This window comes from Camelina sativa, chromosome 14, assembly GCF_030686135.1.
Source record: "Camelina sativa cultivar CO46 ecotype springtype chromosome 14, ASM3068613v1".
Taxonomy (NCBI): Eukaryota; Viridiplantae; Streptophyta; class Magnoliopsida; order Brassicales; family Brassicaceae; genus Camelina; species Camelina sativa.
The window spans coordinates 11269005-11290213 of record NC_141893.1 but is presented as its reverse complement, the minus strand read 5'-3'; the positions used below and the strand labels follow the sequence as shown (position 1 = coordinate 11290213).

At 36.2% G+C, this 21209-nt stretch overlaps 2 protein-coding genes, 2 non-coding genes and 1 pseudogene across 6 annotated transcripts; 4 read left to right on the top strand and 1 right to left on the bottom strand.

The window, feature by feature from the left end:
• Positions 1-65: 65 nt before the first annotated feature.
• On the bottom strand, positions 66-1482 carry LOC104741173 (uncharacterized). Its single transcript, XR_015580171.1, has one exon. It is a non-coding gene; the product is annotated as an uncharacterized LOC104741173 (transcript).
• A 1582-nt stretch (positions 1483-3064) lies between these two features.
• LOC104743515 (soluble inorganic pyrophosphatase 1-like) lies at positions 3065-4438 on the top strand (annotated as a pseudogene).
• A 6680-nt stretch (positions 4439-11118) lies between these two features.
• Positions 11119-13037, top strand: LOC147928064 (uncharacterized). The gene is made up of 3 exons (XM_087486003.1): positions 11119-11603; positions 11653-11897; positions 11944-13037. Exons 1-3 carry the CDS (start codon positions 11119-11121, stop codon positions 13035-13037), a joined length of 1824 nt encoding a protein of 607 aa, XP_087342129.1.
• A 4486-nt stretch (positions 13038-17523) lies between these two features.
• On the top strand, positions 17524-17603 carry TRNAL-UAG (transfer RNA leucine (anticodon UAG)). The gene has a single exon. It is a non-coding gene; the product is annotated as a tRNA-Leu (tRNA).
• Positions 17604-18983: 1380 nt separating this feature from the next.
• Positions 18984-20736, top strand: LOC104741172 (expansin-A10). 3 transcript variants are annotated; one of them, XM_010461962.3, is made up of 4 exons: positions 18984-19206; positions 19312-19469; positions 19551-19863; positions 20040-20736. In XM_010461962.3, exons 2-4 carry the CDS (start codon positions 19334-19336, stop codon positions 20344-20346), a joined length of 756 nt encoding a protein of 251 aa, XP_010460264.2. In that variant the 5' UTR covers positions 18984-19206; positions 19312-19333; the 3' UTR covers positions 20347-20736. The 3 variants fall into 3 exon arrangements, 2 of the variants coding, with proteins under 2 accessions (XP_010460264.2, XP_010460265.2); XR_015580495.1 differs by having other exon boundaries at positions 19082-19206; positions 19551-19920; positions 19971-20736; XM_010461963.2 differs by having other exon boundaries at positions 19138-19206; positions 19290-19469.
• Positions 20737-21209: the final 473 nt, after the last annotated feature.

The following is a 21209-nucleotide window of genomic DNA, read 5'->3' as shown; positions in this document are numbered from 1 at the left end:
CTATCTTTTAACAATTTACTAAACAGTAATGTAGTTTTAGACCAGCTGAGCTGTTTTTAAACCGCTTAATCAAAACAGTAATGTTGTCATTGATAATCAAAGAGCAATAGAAATTGATTTTGTTTGTTAGTCTCTCACAAGTGAATCCCAGTCTGTTTTGTAAACCTAGTGATCTCATTCCCTTCAGAGACAGCCAACCCTATCCCTGTTTTGCCACCATTACCAACACCTCTGTAATACAATCTCCATTGATGATCAGAGTCTCCATCCATCTCAATCAAATATGGACACCCTACTCCTTCATTGTCCCACGCACCGCCTTCACCAACCGCAACCACGGCTTCCTCGTTCTGAACCCGTTTCCAATCCTTAATCCCGTCTTTTAAACCGCCAAGCCAATGCTCGTTCTCCCAGTACCATCTACACCTTCATAGGCCATCATGTAACTCTCATCTCTTTTGTTCCTTGTCACACAAGGATATCTTCCTCCTATGATCTTTCCCAATTTCAACCACTTGATCCCATCTCTAGACCTTGCCATCCCAATGCAGAATTCACCGGTTTTAGCATCAAAAGAATGGTAATACATTCTTAGATCACCATCTCCATGGAAAACTACATTTGGGGATGCAATATAGAGAAAGTCCCAATCTTTGTCAGACCCAACATCAAACAAAGCTCCACTATGATGCTCACCTTCAATTCTAGCCCAATGCCTAGCATCTTGACTAATTGCTAAACCAGGGAGTGACCTATAAACCTTAGATTTTTCAACATTCTCATCACAAAGGTGAAACCTTTCTGGATTTCCCAACACGGAAGTGAAACCTTGGGGTTGAATCTCAACCGTCTCAGTAGTGTAGCCAGTGTAATACATCCAGTAAACAGAGCTATCAGCCCTGACTTTAGAACTCGACATTATAACAACTTCACCGGGTCGAACACTTGATGTATCAAACCCCCACCAGTCTTCACCATTGCTCATAACCAAACCCACATCTTCGTTTGACTCAACCTTACCTTTCCCTCTTTCCCAATGAATCCCATTGTTTGAAACCGCTAAGCCGATGGAATCAGAAACAGGGTTTTGCTTTGAGCTTCCATGGTACCACATGTACCATCTCTCTTCGTTATCACTTAAGAATCTCTTCACTACCGGAGAACCAATCTCTTCACTGTCCCACGAGTCCTTAGATACGCCAAGATCAAGAACCAGCCCTCTCTTCAAAGAGATCGAGGTCGAATCTTGACCCGTTTCACTACTTTTGGTGGTGGAACATCTTGTGACTGTGAGGGAGAAAGGAAAAAAACCTCTGTTCCGGTAAGTAAGGTATTGAAGCGAGAGAACAGATGATCTGTTTCTAGTGGCTGTGACATTGCAGGAAGGGTTTACATGGAATTTGACAGCAGTAGCTTCCATGGCTTGAAGAAAATATGGAAAGCAAAGTTGTGTGCTCTGCGTCTGCGCCTCTGATTCAAGTGAAATGCAACGGGCCACAGATTTTGTTTGGATGACGTTGCGAATTTCAAATATGACACGTGTCTGATGTTCAATGGTGAGCTGTATGAGAAAATCAAGATTGGGTGAATCAAGAATAATCGTATTAGGCTTATATAGTAAGGCCCAACTAATACAGGATTGACAAACACATTGTTATTGAAATTGACTCACTAATTCTAAGATTAATGAAATTAGCAGAAGTTATGACTTATGAGTAAGCTAAAATGCTCGGCTTCACTTTACAATAAATTTTTTGTAACCTCCAAATTTATGAGATTTAAATGTCTTTTCTTTTATAAAACTTTGTTAGTTGAGAATTGGTTTAGCTACCCGAAACTGCCAATATTTATATTCATGTTTCATGCAAAACTGGTCCCTAGACAGTAGACACTATAATGAAAGACAGCCATAGTCATAATTAAATCTGTATATTTAGAGCAACGTCTAATGAATGATAGCGCCAATTAGCTATGAGAGTATGTGTGTTAAACAAGCAGAAACATGTCTTTTAATTATGAAAGAATTACTCAAATGTTTATCTAAAAAGTTAGTTTATTACTTATATGTATAAATCTTCTAAATATTACTCAAATGTTTAGTGTCAGAGTGTAATTACAATTTACCAATTGGTTTAGTTTTTCGATTTTGAATAAAAAATAAAATAAAAAATACATATCAGCAAATTAAAATACACATCATTTTCGATTTTCCACGTCACTAAACAGTTTTTTTTCATAATCGACAATTGTTTTTTCTTGTTTATGTCAAAGAGGAAAACAAACAGTTTTCACTGTTCATAGCCCAAAAAAAAAACACCTCTCTCTCGTCGTCTCTCGTTAATTTTGTTGTCATTGTTCTTGAGCAGACAAATAAAAAGAAAAGCCTCTTCGTTTGAATCCCACACACAGAGATCTAATTATTGTTTCCCGTTGGTAAAGGTTAAGACTTTGTTCTCTCTCTCGCTTCTTCGAGTCGTTTCATATTCCCTTTCAATTTTTTCAAGTTTTATGTAACTGGGTATTTCTCGTTTACTCTCTAATACTATACGATTCTTGGTCTGAACTTGTAAACTATTCAACCCTAATGCCTTTTATTCACAAATATATACACCTTAGCTAAAACGCTTAGTTACAAAATATTACAATAGACCAACGCTCGTCACTCCTTTCTTTCCTCTCCCAAGAGTTTCTTCATCCCTTGTGATACCAAAAAATATCGGCTGTTTCGATCCAAAGGTACGTTTTTCTCCTAAAAATCGTCAAAGTTGGATGCTTTTTGATGTTTAATCTACTGGGTATTGCTTCAAACTCAATCGACTTTAGAGAGAGAGAAAAAAAAGTTGAACAGATTTGGCGTAGATCTTTTAGTTATCGATATGTTATATCAATAGAAACGTATATCTTAATTTTGGTATTATTGATCTTAAATCTGCTCTAAAAAGATTGTTTTTCTCTTGTGGGGTCTGATTCTGCAATAAATTTGGTATTTTTGATTCGATTGATACTCTCTCTTTCTCTCTCTGCTGCAATTTTGAGTTTTTGATTCGTAACGTTTTGAAAACAGATGAGTGAAGAAGGGAACGAAGACCAGAAGCTGCAGCGACTTGCTCCTCGTCTTAACGAGAGAATTCTCTCATCCTTGTCAAGACGTTCTGTAGCTGCACATCCATGGCATGATCTTGAGATTGGCAAACAAAATCATATCTAATTCAGTTTTTTTTTGCATGCTTTTTGTGTTTTGTATTTTGGGACTAATTAATAATTTATATGTAGGAGCTGGAGCTCCACAGATTTTCAATGTGGTAAGTTTCTTTTACTGTTTTGAGAATCTTGTTATGTGATGGATTCTTGAATCATTTTGTCTTTGGATGATGATGATGATGATTAGGTTGTGGAGATCACAAAAGGAATCAAGGTCAAATACACTTGACAAAAAGACAGGACTCATCAAGGTTTGGTTATATATCAATATCAATCGTTATTGTCATATATTATAATGGTTTTCTTACCGGAAAGTCAATAATATATTTGCATTATCTCTCATTCAGGTTGATCGTATTCTATTCTCATCAGTTGTGTACCCTCACAACTACGGTTTTCTTCCTCGCACATTGTGTGAAGACAATGACCCAATTGATGTATTAGTCATCATGCAAGTATAATTTATTTTCTAGTTTTCTTATAGTATGCACCCAAAATTTTATATATCTATTAACAAATTTATTATCTTTGTGTAGGAACATGTCCTTCCCGGTTGTTTCCTGTGTGCCAGAGCCATTGGATTAATGCCTATGATTGATCAGGTATTTCTCGTTTACTCCCTAATACTATACGATTCTTGGTTTGAACTTGTAAACTATTCAACCCTAATGCCTTTTATTCACAAATTTGATTGAGAAGGGTTTTAAAGTGAGACACTTTTGATGCTTGTTGCTTAAAGTTTTGATTTTTATTGTCAATTGGTGATACAGGAAGTGCTTTTATTCTTTATCAATTGGGTTTTTGGAGAAGCAATATGAGCTATGTGATTGGATTGATTTTATTTTAACTAGTTGTGTTCTTCTCTTTTGTGAGCTTCGTGTCGTTTCATATTCTCAGTTAGTCTTTGCGGTCAATGTGAGTGTTGAAACCGTGAAAGTGGATGTTAGTTGTATCCATATTCTTCTTTTTATGTTGGAGGTTGCTAATGCTTTCGTTTCTTAAACCTCTGCTTCGAGTATAGTTTCACTTTAGGATTGACATTATGAACATGCTTCTATTATCATATGCTCTGAGATTTGAATGCATGTGATTATGTATTCTTTCTTTTTTTCCGTAATTACATTATGAACATGCTTCTATCATCATATGCTCTAAGGAAGATGATGACCATTACGATAGTGACTCTTCCAGTGGATCGTCTGCTTACGAAGAGTTTCTTGACCATATTCAGATTTAAAACAGAATTAAAAAAATTTGTTTCCTATAAATTTTGTAAAGCGTTGCACATTATTATTATACCATCACGTTTACACTCTTTAAAGATAGTTCGTGACTATGCTCAGTTCGAGATGAATTGTACTTGGGTATGTAAAACATTGATTTGTCTATTTTCAAAGTTATGGATGATTTACGGTTAAGTTACGGCTGAGTTATATACTTCACACAGCTGAGTTATGAATTACGGAGTTATGAGATATTAGTACGTATTCTTCTTTCATTCCTGGGTCTTTCGTTCTGTCAGATTCCTAATAAATTATCTAATTCAAACGTCTCTCGATATCACAAAAAGTGTTGTTGGGGAATCGCGAAAAATCACTAATTATGTGTCTGCTCAGATCCACACATAATAAATACATAAAGTTAGCTTTTCTCACAATATATTATTCAAACTAATTAAAAAATTTGAATTCGAATTGCGAATAAAAGAAATAAAAGTATTTCTCAAACAATTGACTGATATGGCTGAGTTATCGACATAAACGGCTGACTTATGAAATATTTGTAAATTAGAATTATTATAACTCAAAATCAAAATATATAATGAAAAATGAATATTACAATCATTATAAGCAATAAAAGTAATAATTATAGACAAAGATTGATTTTTACACAGTCTGATCAAAATGTGTATAACATTCAAAACATGACATTTAGAGGTTAGGGTTTGAGGTGTAGGGTTCATATTTCCAACATTATGGGTTTTAATATAACAGTTTGGTTTTGGTTATATTGTGTTTGGTTTAAGGTGGTAATTTGGATATACAAATATAATAACCATTTGAAAATTTAAAATTTTTTGAAATTACTTTTCAGTTATTTCCGGTTATGGGTCGGTTAGATGAATATATAACCATAAATAATTCAAATGTTATCCAAATTAGGTGGATTAACTTAACATAACCGATAGCAAACCGAATATAACTGTAATTAACCGAAAATAATGGAAAAAATAGTTTCTGGTTCGGTTCGGTTTGGTCGGTTATTTCGTCATTCTAATTTGAGGGTTGGCTGAGTTATAGTTTATGACGGCAGAGTTATCGTTTAGGGTCTTCTCAATAATATGAAAACGTATTCTTCTTTCTTTCCTGGGTCTTTTGTTCTGTCAGATTCCTAATAAGTATTAAAACGTCTCTCGATGTCACAAAAAGTGTTGTTAGGGAAGCGCGAAAAATCACTAATTATGTGCCTGCTCAAATCCACACGCATAATAAATTCATAAAGTGAGCTTTTTATCACAAGATATTATTGCAAATAATTAAATAATTATTATTTGAATTTAGAATTTTATTTTTCTAAAAATATTTCTCCAACAATTGAATATTAAAATTATTATAACTCAAAATTTAAATTTAGAATGGAAATATGAATATTACTATCATTAAAACCAATAAAAAGGGATATTTATAGACTTAGAGTAATTTTTACACATTCTAATTTGAGAGTTGGCTGAGTTATAATTATTCACGACTGAGTTATGTAAATAATTAAGATAAAGTGATGGCTGAGTTATCAAATATTGTGGTTGACTTATCGAACTTTATGGTTGAGTTATCATTCTCTAATGGCTGAGATATCGAAATAATGACTGATTTATATTAATATGAAGGTACAACATAAACAAAAAAAAAAAAAAAAAAAAATACAAAATCATAGTTCGTAGTTCATAGTTCATATAGAAGACGACACGGAAGTACAATGAAAATCACTTTTTGAAACCGACGTCATCTGAGCCAAATTCTTCAAACATATCGACCAAATCATTCCAAACTATGCTAGTCAGCATCTCGGATTTATTGCCACCACTCGCCCATATCCTCTTGAGAGCATGCATCTGGGATCCGAATAACGTTCTAGCCACCAAATTAAACTGCGTCCAGACCGTTAAAGTGTGCTTTGGATCCCACGTGTATTTACGCTACAATTAAAGGAAAGAATCGATAAGAGTATAGAATAATATCAATATGGTGGTTTGTTTTAGTGATCTTACCGCGAGGAGGAGAAACCACCGTCTCTTAAAGTGGAAGGGAATCAAGCGGTACGTCGGCCACACATAGTGCCAGTTGTGTTGAAGTATTCCTCCAATCGCGATAGAGAGAACATGAAAGAACTTGAATCACGTAACAGTGGTTTTGTCAACCCAGGAACCCACACCAGGGTTTAGAACCGGAATATTCTCCATATCAGTGGCGCAAATGATCGCTTCGACATCTCTAAAAAACTGTCCATCGATATGAGGAACAACTTCCATGTCGATAGGAAGATGTCATAGATAGACAGATCTGTGATTTAGGAGTAGATAAAGAGAAACGAAGAATGAGATGAAAGAGATGAAAGAGATGAAAGAGATGAATGAGATGAAAGAAAGTCAGACATATGAATGAGGAGAATATAAAGGAAAAACAATAGGAAAACGAAAGCTCGCGTCTATTATTAGGTTAACTGATGGTTTCCTGCCAAAATATCGCTTTACGGCTGAATTATAATCATTACGGGAAAACGACAGGTCATGTGACGGCTGAGTTATAGTGAGTTATAGCTGAGTTATCACAAGAAACAATCTGAAAGTAAATGGATGATATATATGACTTTACGGCTGAGTTATAATATTTACGGGAAAACGAAAGGTCATGTGACGGCTGAGTTATAGTGAGTTATGGCTGAGTTATTACAAGAAACAATTTGAAAGTAAATGAATGATATATATATGACTTGACGGCTGAGTTATAATATTTACGAGAAAACGAAAGGTCTCGTTGATTCATGTTACGGTTGAATTATAGTGTTTTATGGCTGAGTTATCACAAGAAACAATATGAAAGTAAATGACTGATAAATATGACTTTACGGCTGAGTTATAATATTTACGGGAAAACGAAAGGTCTCGTCGATTCATGTGACGGCTGAGTTATAGTGATTTATAAATCCTTAGTGGCTGATATATCGGAGTCGTCGAAAAAATAAAATCGGCTTGAAAATTCATCGTCTTCTTTTTCGTCAGATGCTACTTCGACAGCTTCTTCTTCTTCTTCGTTTTCTTTGTCAACGATCTTACCATAATCAAAACAAGTGCCTTCAAATCCCCCACCGTACACTTCGTATGTAGATTCTACTTTCGAGTCACTGCTTGGCCGAGTCATACTTCCTCTAACTCCACTAGTTTCTGTAGACTCTTTCGCCGAAAACTCTACACAAAGACGTAGCTGATTGGTTTTCCATAGCCCCAAAAAACATTGCAACTGTCGATCATTGGAGACAACAACTGGTGGAGTATCATGCGCCATTAGTTTCAGTGCCTTGTTCGAGAACATGTAGCTCAACTTTAGCTCATGGCTAAACGCGTCCAATCCGTAGTCTTCAAGAACAAGCTCCACAAGCTTGTCATGTGTTGTGCCACCATCGATCTGCACAACTATACACCCTCTATCGTCGGTGTTAAATACATATCTCTGTTTTTTTACCCAATTAGCGGAAGCAACTAGTACCGGAACTGGATCCATGAAAGAAAATGAAGAACAAGGTGAAGAAGAAGTAGAAAGAACTAGGTGAAGAAGAAAACTGAAGAAGAGGTATAAGAACAAGGTGAAGAAGAAGGTAAATAGTTCACTTATTTACCAGTTAAAGAACAAGAGTCGAATGACGTTTCGTAGTTCCGGAGAAAAAAAAAGATGACATTGAATGCTGACATGGATGTTGCGTCCGACGTGGCATGTCAGCCATCAAACAATTAATAACCCAGTCTATATAAAACTCAGCCATCAAACAAATTATAACTCAGTCACAACATGAAAAACATTAGAGTAATTAAAAAGCAAAAAAAATTGCTGCCAAATTCAGCCGCTTCATCAACTGAAAATATGTAACTCAGCCGTATCGTTTAATAAGTCAGCCGTAACTGAATAACATTCTAGTAATTAATCTTTTGCTACTGAGTCAGCCGTCGAATGGCTGAGTTGTATGATAATTCAGCCTATCACGGCTGAGTTGTACGATAAGTCAGCCTATCACAGCTGAGTTGTACGATAAGTCAGCCTATCACGCCTGAGTTGTACGATAACTCAGCCAGTCGGAAAATGGTAACTCAGTCGTGTCATAGTGATAACTCAGTCGTGTCGTAGTGATAACTCAGTAAAAATTTCAACAACTCAACCATCGGGTGAAAACTCAGCCGTAACCAGATTTTTGATAAGTCAGTCGTAACGCTTGGCTGAGTTATGCTCTAACTCAGCCAGATTTTGATAAGTCAGCTGTAACGCTTGGCTGAGTTATGCTCTAACTCAGCCGTCCGCTCTTACTCAAATGTTTTTTTCCATAACTCAGCCAGAATATACCTATAACTCAGCCGCAACATATATTTGTAACGCGTTATGGCTGAGTTATTGTTATACGTCAGCGTTTTTGACGTGGCGTCTGACATGGCAATGGCATTTTTGTAATTACGTTTTTTCCGGTAACATAAAACAAGGACACGCTGTGTATTTTGAAAATACTTGAAATATTCTAGTAATAAAATCTTTGTTTGTATATTCTGGTAATATTACCTAATTTGGATAACATTTGAATAAATCACCATTTAATTATTCTACCTAATCATCAGTGACAATAGGCAATTGTGTTATAGTTGTAATTTTGGATATACACAAATAAAGAACATTCCCACCATTTGGAACTTAGATGTTTTAATTTAATTTGCTCCTTTACAAAATACTTTTAGTGTTCTTATTTTCTCGTCATGAAAGTCAAGAAATACTCGTTTTTTGATTAAACTTCATTGCAAACAAAAAGAAGTAAAATTTAAAAGTAGTATAGTATGTGGGATTTAAACCCTCACAATTTCCATTGTGGGTTTGAATAATATAAGAAAGACAAAATGGTTATCTTTTTGATCATATGAAATAAGAGATGAATAATAAAGTAAGAACTAGAAAATTATAGGAAAAGATAAGGAAGCAACAACTATCAATTTAACAATAAATGGCACGATGATGGAGGTTGTTTTCCATAGGGGGAAGATGTGGGCTGGTATGTTTATCTTGTCTAGCTATTAAGGTATATTAGACGATAAGCTGTTTTCATTGTCAATATACATTTTATGTTTCGAGAAAATAACTCTTCAATATAAATATCAAGACGTGTAAATGTTGGCTCGTTAATTAATTGGTTTCTAAACAAGTCATACCATATATAGATGTATCATTCTATTGATCAAAAACATTTTATATGGCTGAGAGAAAAAAAAAAAAAAAAAAAAAAGGGTGATGTTTGGTTTAGTATATCGTAAAGTTGACAAAGGAGAACATATGTATATGTGAAAGCTTTTCGTATTTTTCTTATGTGAGGACATGAGAACATGTCACTCTATCTTTGTAAGAGACAAAATAGTAATTCAATTAGTGAAATTGGTTTAACTAACTTAATTTAGTAATGAAGATCCGTCCATATATGACCTCAAAAACTAAAAATTAAGAGCCGTAACCAAATTATGTGAATATAATTTAAGCACGTGATGTGGACTTCGAATTTGACACATATTGGGTAGGGCTAATATTGGGGATCATTTCGTATCTAGTGATTAATTATTATCACTACGTCACCCACGTTATGAAAATAAATCATTTTACGCATGTGTCAATACGAACCAAAAATTCAGTTGCATATTCGAGAAATCCAAAACCAGAGCCAGCACTCTCAGTAATTTGGATAACATTTGGTTTGGTTATCTTTTTTTCCTTTTTTTTTTGGGTGCAAACATGGTTTGGTTATCTAATTCCATCAATTAAACCTATATTCAAAGACTCTAAGGATTTCTTTTGTCATGAGAAAATTCGAAGGAAAATAACAAGAACCAAAAAGTTTGTTTGATATACCTATTATTGAAGCTGCTTTGGTCGTGTTTAGTAAATATCCTCCTACTTGAACATCAGCTGATGTGGGTTTAAGGTTCTCATTGGCTATTAACAACATTAGGTTAACCACAGACAGACAGACTCACTTGTATTTTTCGTCTCAGTTATCAGTTATGAAACTCTTCTACATGGCATTAGTAGTTACGCAACAATTATACTGAGTCCAATTATATATTCGATATGATTGATGAGTGATAATAATGTAGGAGACAAGAATTAACAACACATAGATCTAAAATTTTCTTTGGTTCATACGTTAGCTAGATAGTGCCTATAAACTAACGCAAACACAATAAAATTTTGTGGGCAGCCGAAACTTTTTAAAGTGCCGACAAAAAGCGATGGTGTCGTCGTTGGAATGTCTCGGTTCGAATTAACTACGTAACTAATTTTATTTTATGTTGTCAAACAACTACGTAACTAATTAAGAACACTTTTGCAAACCCTTTATCACCAAAAAAAAACAATTAAGACACTTAATGCGTTTTGCTTTATTTATTAATTTACTGTAAATTAAAGTAAGTTTTTTTTAAAGTAAATTTCTTACCAGAGAAAAATCGTCAGACTACTCCAGAATAATCAAAAGTAATGCAATATGTATCAAAATATTGGGTTCTCTCCCAAAACGTGATCTCTCTGTTTCTCCATCCACCTTCACTGATCTCGGCGTCGGTCTCCCCCACCCCTCATGGGCAAACAAAAATCGAAAAAAAAGCCTCCTCGCGGTATTCCAATGGATCCACAGCATCCGAATCGTCTTTCTCAAAATGCATCTCGCTTGACACTCCGCCGTCTCGGAAGATTCAGGCAACATCCGCACCCCCAAACAGAGAAGCTAATAAATATTGAGGTTGCAAAAGTATATACGATTATCGACCCCAGAAAGCTCCTACCTGAAGCAGTCAATGCAAGGTTCGAATCTAGTCAGATAAAGAGGATTCGTGTTTCCAGTCCTTGGCTTCCTTCCTTATGCAGTCACTGCAATAAAATTGGTCACACAATGGCTAGATGCACAAAAAACCCTCCAAAGTGTAAGGAATGCGGTTCGGTAAAGCATATCACCGAATCCTGTCCGCGAACAGGCACAAAGAAAAGGAATGGCAAAGATCCTATTCTGAGTCAGCTCCCCATAGTTCAAGTGCAAACACAGAAACCACTCGTCCCTATCGCACAAAAGGAGGCAATTTGGCAACCGGTTCGATCAACAAAGCTGCATCAGTTAGGAGCTATATATCCGTTTGATGGATATTTTTTGTCGTAATGTTAGAGGATTTAACGATCCAGTAAAGCGGAGAAGTTTCAGGAAGTGGATAAAGGCGCATAAGCCTCTTTTTGGTGGGATCGTAGAGACTCACGTCTGTCCTGACAAGGCGCAGCATATGGTATCGTGTGTCCTTCCAGGATGGTTTCTTGCGGATAACTATGACTACTCGGAATTAGGGAAAATTTGGGTCGTTTGGCACCCAACAGTAAAGGTTTCAGTCATCACAAAATCCCTCCAGATGATAATCTGTTTGGTAAAACTACCTTTTTCACTCAGATATTATCGTCTCAATAGTCTATGCCTCCTCCATTGGCAGTGAAGAGAGGAGAGAGTTATGGTCGGAGATTCAGGCTTTCTCAGTGTCATCTGTCGTAGCAGGTAAACCTTGGGTGCTAGTAGGATATTTTAACCAAGTACTAACTCCCCAAGAACAGTCAAAAGCGTCGTCATCCTCACAGTCAAGGGGAATGCGAGATCTCAACCACTGTCTTATCAGTTCACATCTCTTTGACCTTTCTTACTGCGGAAACACGTTCACCTGGTCCAACAATCATACCGTCGATCCAATCGCAAAGAAGCTGGATAGGATACTAGTGAATGATGGATGGATGACAAATTTCTCCAAATCATTAGCGGTATTTGGAGAACCTGGCTTCTCTGATCACAGCCCCTGCTGCCTTTTCATGGAGACAATAAAGCCTAAGATACGTCAACCATTCAAATTTCTGACTATGTTAAACAAGAATCCGGATTTTGCTCCGTTGGTCAATAGTTGGTGGTCTGCCTTAGCTTTTGATTGCTCAAAGATGTTAAAGGTTGCAAAAAAACTCAAGGCATTGAAAAGAGTGATAAAAGATTTCAGCAATGAAAACTACTCTCATTTGGAAAAAAGAGTCAAGGAAGCTTTCGAGGAACTTCAAAGTTGTCAACAAATCCTGCTAGCCTCACCTTCTTCTCAAGCTTCGCACTTGGAGAGGGAGGCACATAGGAGGTGGTGTACTTTAGCAAACGCAGAAGAATCCTTTCTCAGACAAAAATCTCGTATCTGCTGGCTGGAAGAGGGTGATAAATGCTCCAAGTTCTTTCATAGGGTGGCTCTTTCCCGACATAACATAAATCAAATATTGTTCCTCATCAATGAGAATGAACAGATAATTGATTCCAAGCAAGGAATTCAGCAAGTGGTAGTCGACTATTTTCAGAAGATTTTTGGTTGCAACAATCAAATTCAGTCTCCATCTAGTGAAGAACTAGCTAACATAGTCCCACAAAGATGTTCTGAAGTTGCTATTAAGTCCTCTCTAGTCCTTTCACTCCTGCAGAAATCAAGGATGTTTTTTTCTCTTTGCCAAAGAACAAAGCGCCGGGACCTGACGGATACTGTGTAGAGTTCTTCACTGCTCACTGGAACATAGTTGGATCAGACATGATCGACGCGGTTATGGAATTCTATCAGTCTGGTCAGCTTCTGAAGCAATGGAACTCAACCTTATTGACTCTCATTCCAAAGACTCCAAATGCTTCAAGGATGTCTGAGTTTCGACCTATTGCATGTTGTAACACCATTTACAAAGTCATCTCCAAGCTTCTGGCCAACCGGCTAAAGGCTGTTCTCCCGGACCTCATTGCTAACTCTCAATCAGCATTCATTCATGGTAGGTTACTAGTCGAAAACATCCTACTTGCAACGGAATTAGTCGAAGGATACAATCTCAAGAACATCACTGCTAGAGGCATGCTGAAGGTCGATCTTAAAAAAGCTTTTGATTCCGTTCATTGGGAATTCATCACAAACACTCTCAAGGCACTTAATTTTCCACCACATTTCGTCAAGCTTATCAATGAATGCATCACAACTCCAACATTCTCTATATCTGTAAATGGCGAGTCTTGTGGTTACTTCAAGGGAACAAAGGGGTTGAGACAAGGAGATGCCATATCGCCCTATCTTTTCACTCTTGCGATGGAAGTGTTCACTCAGATGATTAACAAGAGCTTCAACAACAATCTCATTGGACATCATCCTACAACTACCAATCCTCAGGTTACTCATCTTGCCTTCGCAGATGATATAATGGTTTTTTTCGACGGCCAAAAGGAGTCCCTGCAAAACATCACCAAAGTGCTTCAAGATTTTGGGAACATCTCTAGATTGGCGATGAATAAGGATAAAACATATATTTTTATCGCAGGAGTTAACCAGGATGAAACCTTGGATTCTGATTCGCTTGGCTTCAGATTAGGTTCACTTCCCATCCGGTATCTCGGTCTGCCATTGATGCACAGGAATTTGAGGATATGTGACTATCGGCTTTTGCTTGAAAAACTCTCTTCCAGATTTACTAGTTGGTCGGCTCGTGCTCTGTCCTATGCAGGACGTAGAGAATTGATAGCTTCGGTAATCTATGGAACTGTCAATTTCTGGGCCTCTACTTTCATTCTACCAAAAGGATGTGTGAGAAGCATTGAGAGTATGTGTTCTCGGTTTCTCTGGTCGGGATACATTACTAAGAAGCCGAGCGCAAAAGTTTCATGGAGAGCACTGTGTCTGCCTAAGGAAGAAGGAGGCCTAGGACTCAGATGCATTTCCAAATGGAACAGAACTCTCTGTCTAAAACTAATCTGGAGGCTAGTCACTGCTACTGATTCTCTTTGGGTGGATTGGATACGAAACAACAAAATCAAAGACGGTGTGTTCTAGCAAATTGACGAGAAAAAGCAAGCTTCTTGGACATGGAAAACTCTTCTTCATCTCCGACCTCTTGCAAGTAGATTTCTTCGCTGCGTATTGGGAAATGGTGAAAAGATTTCTTTCTGGTTCGATTCTTTCTGGTTCGACTGGTGGTCTCCTTTTGGTCCCTTGATCCAATTCCTGGGGCCTACGAGTCCCTGTCAAACAGGTATTCAACTAACAAGGTCAGTAGCTCAAGTGTGTTCAAACTCTGGATGGCAAATCAGACCTGCAAGATCTCCTCAAGCGGAGCTTTTGCACACATATCTCACGACACAACATGTACCTTCTCTCTGCACTGAATCGGATAGATTTCTTTGGAAAGTTGAAGATGAGATATTGGATCAATTTAATACAAAGAAGACTTGGGAGGTTATTAGACCCCGCCAAACACCACTCCAATGGACAAAACAGGTGTGGTTTAAAGGTGCGATACCAAGACATGCTTTCATGCTATGGATAACTCATCTCAATCGACTTCCAACAAGATCCCGGTTGGTAAACTGGGGAATGCAAATTGAAGAAAACTGTTGTATCTGCAACCTGCAACCTGAAACACGAGAGCACCTCTTCCTGCATTGTGACCTAAGTGAAGATCTATGGCTTTTAATCACGAAGAGACTTGGAAACAGACCTTTTGTGTTCCACACATGGATTGCCTTTACGAATTGGTTGGACATGCCATATGCGGGATCCTCTCAGACACTTCGAAGACTCGTCGCACAAGCAACTATCTATACCATCTGGACCGAGAGAAATGCACGCTTCCACAACAACGCGACAACACCATCTCACATCTTGTTCAAACTGCTGGATAGACAGATTCGAGACGCCATCCTTGCAAAGAGCCACCGTAAAAACTTCAAACGGCTAATGCATGACTGGCTCAAATATGTCTACTGAGATAAGAGGAAATGTTTTTCTCTATCTGTTTTTAAATATCCTGTCTTTTAATTTTTTTTGTGGCAAAGGCTATTTTCATATTATCAAAGCTATTGTAACCATTACAATTGAGTTTCTTAATTAAAATTTCACAGTTTTACAAAAAAAAAAAAAAAAAAAAAAAAAAAAAAAAAAGTATTGGGTTCTTAAAAGAAACCAAAACTTTCATTCAAGTTTAGAAACCTTTGAAATAAAATTGGTACTTTTACAATATTTGCTTTTGGAATTTCTTTGATTTATTTCATGGTATTATATTTTTAATTTAATTTTTTTAAACGGTTGAAACATTATTATCTATTATAATATCAATTTTCTTACCACCATATCCTATTGTTATTTAAAATTAATTATTTAAATCGTACCATCTTCTTGAGTGCTAAAGCTTTATCTCACTAATTAAACTCCGAATAAAAATATGATTCATGAAGTTATATTCGATTATACCTTACTCTCTCCTAAGTAAAATATTCTTTTTTCTTTTTTCTTAAGCAAAAGAATTTAAAAGGGAGAAAAAAGGAGAAAAGGTTCTCAAAATTGTCCACCACATATAATAAAACCATATGTGTTTTCTCGTCAACTTGACGCTATCTTAGTAGCCAAGTCGTAAGTAACATATAATTCACTTGAACAGACGATTCTTTCAGCAAATGGCCTACACCTGACCTAAATATAGTTAAATAAATGGATAAATATTACTATCAATATCTCGCTATTTAAGTATCTAGTTCGGTTTATATGAGCGATACTATAATACGAAAGCGTCTAGACTTGAGAAAAGATACCAAATTGCACCCCAAAAAAAAAATATTAAAAGAAAACCAAGTTGTTCACTAGAGAGAGAATCGTCAGCAACAGAAAGTGAGCCATAGGATGAGACGAGGATAATAAAGGGATTCGAAGTCACGAATCTTTCTTTCTTAAAATGAACAATCTAAATGGAAGCCAATTTATTTGTTTGAACAAAAAAAGATCTTCCAAGAATCTTATCGGACGGTAGATAGATTAAATGCTCGAGCACTTCCTCGAGATTAACAGCTTTACGATAAAAAGTTGAGAGCTTCAGAATCAGAGTGGCAGACTTGGTTCACGGTCGTTAGATACGGGCTGCGGACATATGTGTTTCGGCTGTCAGTAAAATTTACTCTTTTCACTACGCATACTCATGCTATTGGTTATTATTACGTAAAGATGTAGCCTACACGCATACAAACATGCATGAGGACAGGGAAAAGTGGTTGTCTGATTTGCATATTACGACGAGGAAGTCACATGATTCACGGGATTACAATCATTTACTGTATATTTTGTACGTAATACGTTGTACTGATTTTGGCATTCAAATTTTTCTATATCATTGATATTAAATACAAGATTTCTGTAATTACGCATTTGTGATGTATACATGCGAACCAACTCATTCCTACGTGTTCTAATAGCAACCATGCGCACTTGACTCCACTGTGTGTTACTCTGTAGTATAAAGTATAAATAGGTATCTACTGATCTACGTACAGTTTTCTTTTTTTTTGATAATTAAATATCTACGAAACTTACCAGGAAAACAAGATTGTTAAGTTTACCGTTTTCTCCAGAAGGATCTTTTGAAAATATATAATAAAAAACTAATCTAATCAATTAAACAATTACAGGCAAACATACAAAAAACAGTGGGAGAAGCGAAAATAAAATAGGAGACGAGAACAAGCGGAGACGGTGAAAAGGACAAAAAGGCCGGCATGTGCATGCATTGGCTATTCATCCTATGCATTAATAGAAAATGTTTAAAACCCTCCACATCGCTTTCAACTCTCAGTACTCACTCCTACACTATACCAAAATCACCAATTTGATGACTCGTTAAAAAACACTATATTTGTTTGTCTTCTTCCAAAACCCGCGATTAATTTATTTTGACGTTTGTAAAACACATGGAATCCTATGATATTGTTGTTTATGTTGAGATTTTGAGTTTCTCCTATTATTGTTTATTATTGATTTATACGCACGCTTGATATTATGGTTTAATATTAATGTGTTGTCAATTTATTACACGTAGCATTATAAAAGAAAATGCAGGTGCGTACTAGATTCATAAATCGACAGGAGTAAGAAAAAGAATAGAAGATCAACGATTTTTTTGGCGTTAATGATCTAATCATTCATTTGTAGTTATAAATACGAGTCTACCAACGTTAACAAATGACAATTTGGCCGAGTGGTCTAAGGCGCCAGATTTAGGCTCTGGTCCGAAAGGGCGTGGGTTCAAATCCCACAGTTGTCAAAATATTTTATCAATTACTTTTATTATCAAAAAAAAAAACTACGAACGCTAAGACTCAAATGCTCAAAAATATAGTTCATTTGCTCTTTTACCATAATTAAAACGTCAGCCTAAACAATGTTTGTCGACTCCTAGCCTGTGGTCCTGTGGCAAATCTGTGTATCCATTCCCTTTATTTTTCTATCATTTTTGTTGAGTAATAATATTTTGTTCCTTCACTCGAAAATGTATAGAGAAGTAACGATAAGCGTCAGCGATTTGGTATTGTTTTTTGTTGTTGTTGTTAAATCTTCAAAACGAATTGAAGGTGAAGGTGAGAAACAAAAGTAGTAGCGACTAGCGAGGGCCCATACATGTTTATGAGCTGAGATTACGGGAGGTTGGCCGTAGATTTCTGCGGCTGAAAGTTCTTGACCTCATTAAATTTCAATAGTTACCATTATCTTCTCGTTGATAATTTTCCTAAAAAATATTTATATTTTTCGAACTGTATACATGCATTACCCGATATATATGATTACACAGGTAAGGAACAGAGTTATAGGTTTCCTGATACGGCTAACTAAAAAACAGACCACCGGTGACCCACTTAGATTTCAGCTTGATTTTTCTGTCATTGTTTTAGCTTCTTTATTTTATTTCGTTTATGATTTTCGGATATTTTATCACTCTTTTACCGAATATATAACCCATACACGACATAATTTTTTATATATATTAAAATAATAAACCGTTCTCTTGTAGCAATAAATAAGTTTTTATTAAAGAATTGCCAAATCTCGTGATTCAACTGTTAACTAAAGACATAAATAAAGTTAGCATTTGAAAGCACCCAGACGACCAGACCTCCAGTATAATAACTTATTACTTTATTCTTTATAAGGTTAATTGTTTATTATATCGTTATCTTGTATATTCATGACTAGGTCACATTTTTCCAAAATGTTTTTACTTATGTTGGTAATTACTAATTAGTGGTTCGTTAAAAGTTGGCGGGTTACAATATTGAAACTCATTTAACATATTAGTATTGAATATTAGTAAATTATAACTCTATTCTACATTTCTAATGGTGTAACAAATGAGAATGAGAAGAAAAAAAGATTGTAAATAAACTTTAAAAAAGGTCCCCCTAAATAAATAAGTAAAAAAAAAAGGCAAAGAGAGGCTATGAAGACGCATGAACGGTTTTGTAGCACACATGTGCATTTTGTCTCTTTTGCTTTTTATGTTTCTTTCTTGCCAATATTAATGCCAATAGGTTTATTTTGTTCAAGCAAAAAAAAAAGAAATTTAAAACCAAGTTTTATATTGTAAACAAAATATTAAAATAAGGCACTAACACCTTATTTAATAAACAACAAAAATGTTTGTTGAAATAAAGTTTTTTATTTATCTTGACCTTCTTTTTTTCTAAGAAAAATAAAGAAGAAAGTCCAAGTTAGTTGCCACAATCAGTGGCATAACGGTAAATTAGAGCCAACGTCCTCTACCTAAAGTTTTCTATAAATTCAACCATTCACCTCTCACTCTAAAACTCAACAACAGATTTTCACATATCTTTCTTTCTCTTGAAGGAAAGAAGAAGATCTCCAAGTCTCAAGTAACTACTTTTCTCCACCTACGTTCATTTGTTTCTCTTTATTTTTCTCTAATATACGTATTCAGTTGAGCTAATAGTCATAGACTTTATATCACCCATGTGCAGGTTGTTAACACAAGAACTAAACATGGGTCATCTCCGGTTCTTAGCTATGGTTATGCTAGGATTAATGGCTTCTTCTGTGTGCGCCTACGGTGACGGTGGCGGTTGGATCAACGCTCACGCCACGTTCTACGGCGGTGGTGATGCTTCCGGCACAATGGGTAAAAAATCCTTATTTACAAAACTCATTTTTTTACAAAGTATCAAATGTACTGATCTTCAATGTTACTACTTCATTGTAGGTGGTGCTTGTGGATATGGTAATCTATATAGCCAAGGGTACGGGACGAGCACGGCGGCTTTGAGCACGGCTTTGTTTAACAATGGACTTAGCTGTGGTTCTTGCTTTGAGATAAAATGTGAAAACGATGGTAAATGGTGTTTAGCTGGCTCGATCGTTGTAACCGCTACAAACTTCTGTCCTCCAAACAACGCCTTACCGAACAACAATGGTGGTTGGTGTAATCCTCCTCTTCAACACTTTGACCTTGCTCAGCCTGTGTTCCAACGCATTGCTCAATACAGAGCTGGAATCGTTCCAGTTTCCTACAGAAGGTAAAAGAAAAATTCAGCTTCTAAGTTTTCTTGATTTACTCTGTTTTAGAAAACAGAGTTTATCATAATTCACATGTTTTCTTGATTTACTCTGTTTTAGAAAACAGAGTTTATCATAATTCACATGTTTTCTTGAAATCAGTGAACTTGAGTTTTGATTCTGTTTGTTTGTGCAGGGTACCATGCAGGAGAAGAGGAGGAATAAGATTCACGATAAACGGCCACTCATACTTCAACCTTGTTCTGATCACTAACGTCGGTGGTGCCGGAGACGTTCACTCGGCGGCGATCAAGGGTTCAAGAACAGGTTGGCAAGTTATGTCAAGAAACTGGGGACAAAACTGGCAAAGCAACTCTTACCTCAACGGTCAAGCACTTTCCTTCAAGGTCACCACCAGCGACGGCCGTACCGTTGTCTCCTACAACGCCGCTCCTGCCGGCTGGTCTTACGGCCAGACCTTCGCCGGAGGACAGTTCCGCTAAAAAAGGCAATTTGGTCAACCTCTTCTCCTTTTATCTAAAGTAAAACTCATTTGTGTGGTGTGTAGAGGGCATATTAGTAAACTCGGTTATTAAGAGAGTGATGCGTCGACTCGAGGGCTCGGTTTTGCAGAAGGCCTTGATGACGTCTATCTTTTTTTGGACCTCTTTATGTTTCTTTCTTAAAAGTAGTTTTTGTTAAGAAAGAAAGAAAAAAATGTTATAGTAGTTAATGTATTACTAAATACTGATGCAGAGGTGGAGTTTTAACTACCACCCGCTAGTAGTAGTAATGAGTAATTTCAAAGCGTGAGGGATGGGTTGTGATGTTGTGTTATGAGATTAAAGAAAAGTTGTTATGTGTGTTTGTAATAAATACAATTCTTTACTAAAGTTATTTACAACCAGTATCGATTATATTGTGAGCTTTATCATATTTTTTCTATAATCATATTCCTCTTAATGCTCATTTTATCTTTAGCTTTTGGATTGTAAGTGGTCGACAACCGACGTTTACAATCTCCTTCGATGTATTTCTCCAATGAAGCGAAACCCAACAACCGGGCTTCACAATCTCATCCTTCAATGTTTTTCCACTTTAAGAACATTCAAGGTACGATGGATGTATGGAAGTTTGGTTTGCTTCAAGATAAACAAAAAGGAAGAGTAGGCTTGCTTAGAAAAGTTGTCTAAAAACATTTAATCGAATTATGCACTTGTTGTAAAAAAGTTTTTGTTTTTCTAATAAATATTACATTTTATGAAAAAAAAAAAACAAAAAATGAATGAAGGATAGGTGCTTGCGAAAATGGTCCTTGTGGGAACAATAAACAATAGACCTAGTGGTCCAAAACCATCAAAGTTCT

What these genes read in the sequence shown, in the direction of transcription:
- LOC104741172 (XM_010461963.2), top strand. Translation starts at nt 19,304, where the DNA reads ATGTGCAGGTTGTTAACACAAGAACTAAACATGGGTCATCTCCGGTTC. An exon ending in TGATGCTTCCGGCACAATGG is followed by an intron (nt 19,470 to 19,550) that starts GTAAAAAATCCT and finishes ACTTCATTGTAG; the next exon opens with GTGGTGCTTGTGGATATGGT. An exon ending in GTTCCAGTTTCCTACAGAAG is followed by an intron (nt 19,864 to 20,039) that starts GTAAAAGAAAAA and finishes TTGTTTGTGCAG; the next exon opens with GGTACCATGCAGGAGAAGAG.
- LOC147928064 (XM_087486003.1), top strand. Translation starts at nt 11,119, where the DNA reads ATGGATCCACAGCATCCGAATCGTCTTTCTCAAAATGCATCTCGCTTG. An exon ending in CGATCAACAAAGCTGCATCA is followed by an intron (nt 11,604 to 11,652) that starts GTTAGGAGCTAT and finishes TCGTAATGTTAG; the next exon opens with AGGATTTAACGATCCAGTAA. An exon ending in ATCCCTCCAGATGATAATCT is followed by an intron (nt 11,898 to 11,943) that starts GTTTGGTAAAAC and finishes TCGTCTCAATAG; the next exon opens with TCTATGCCTCCTCCATTGGC.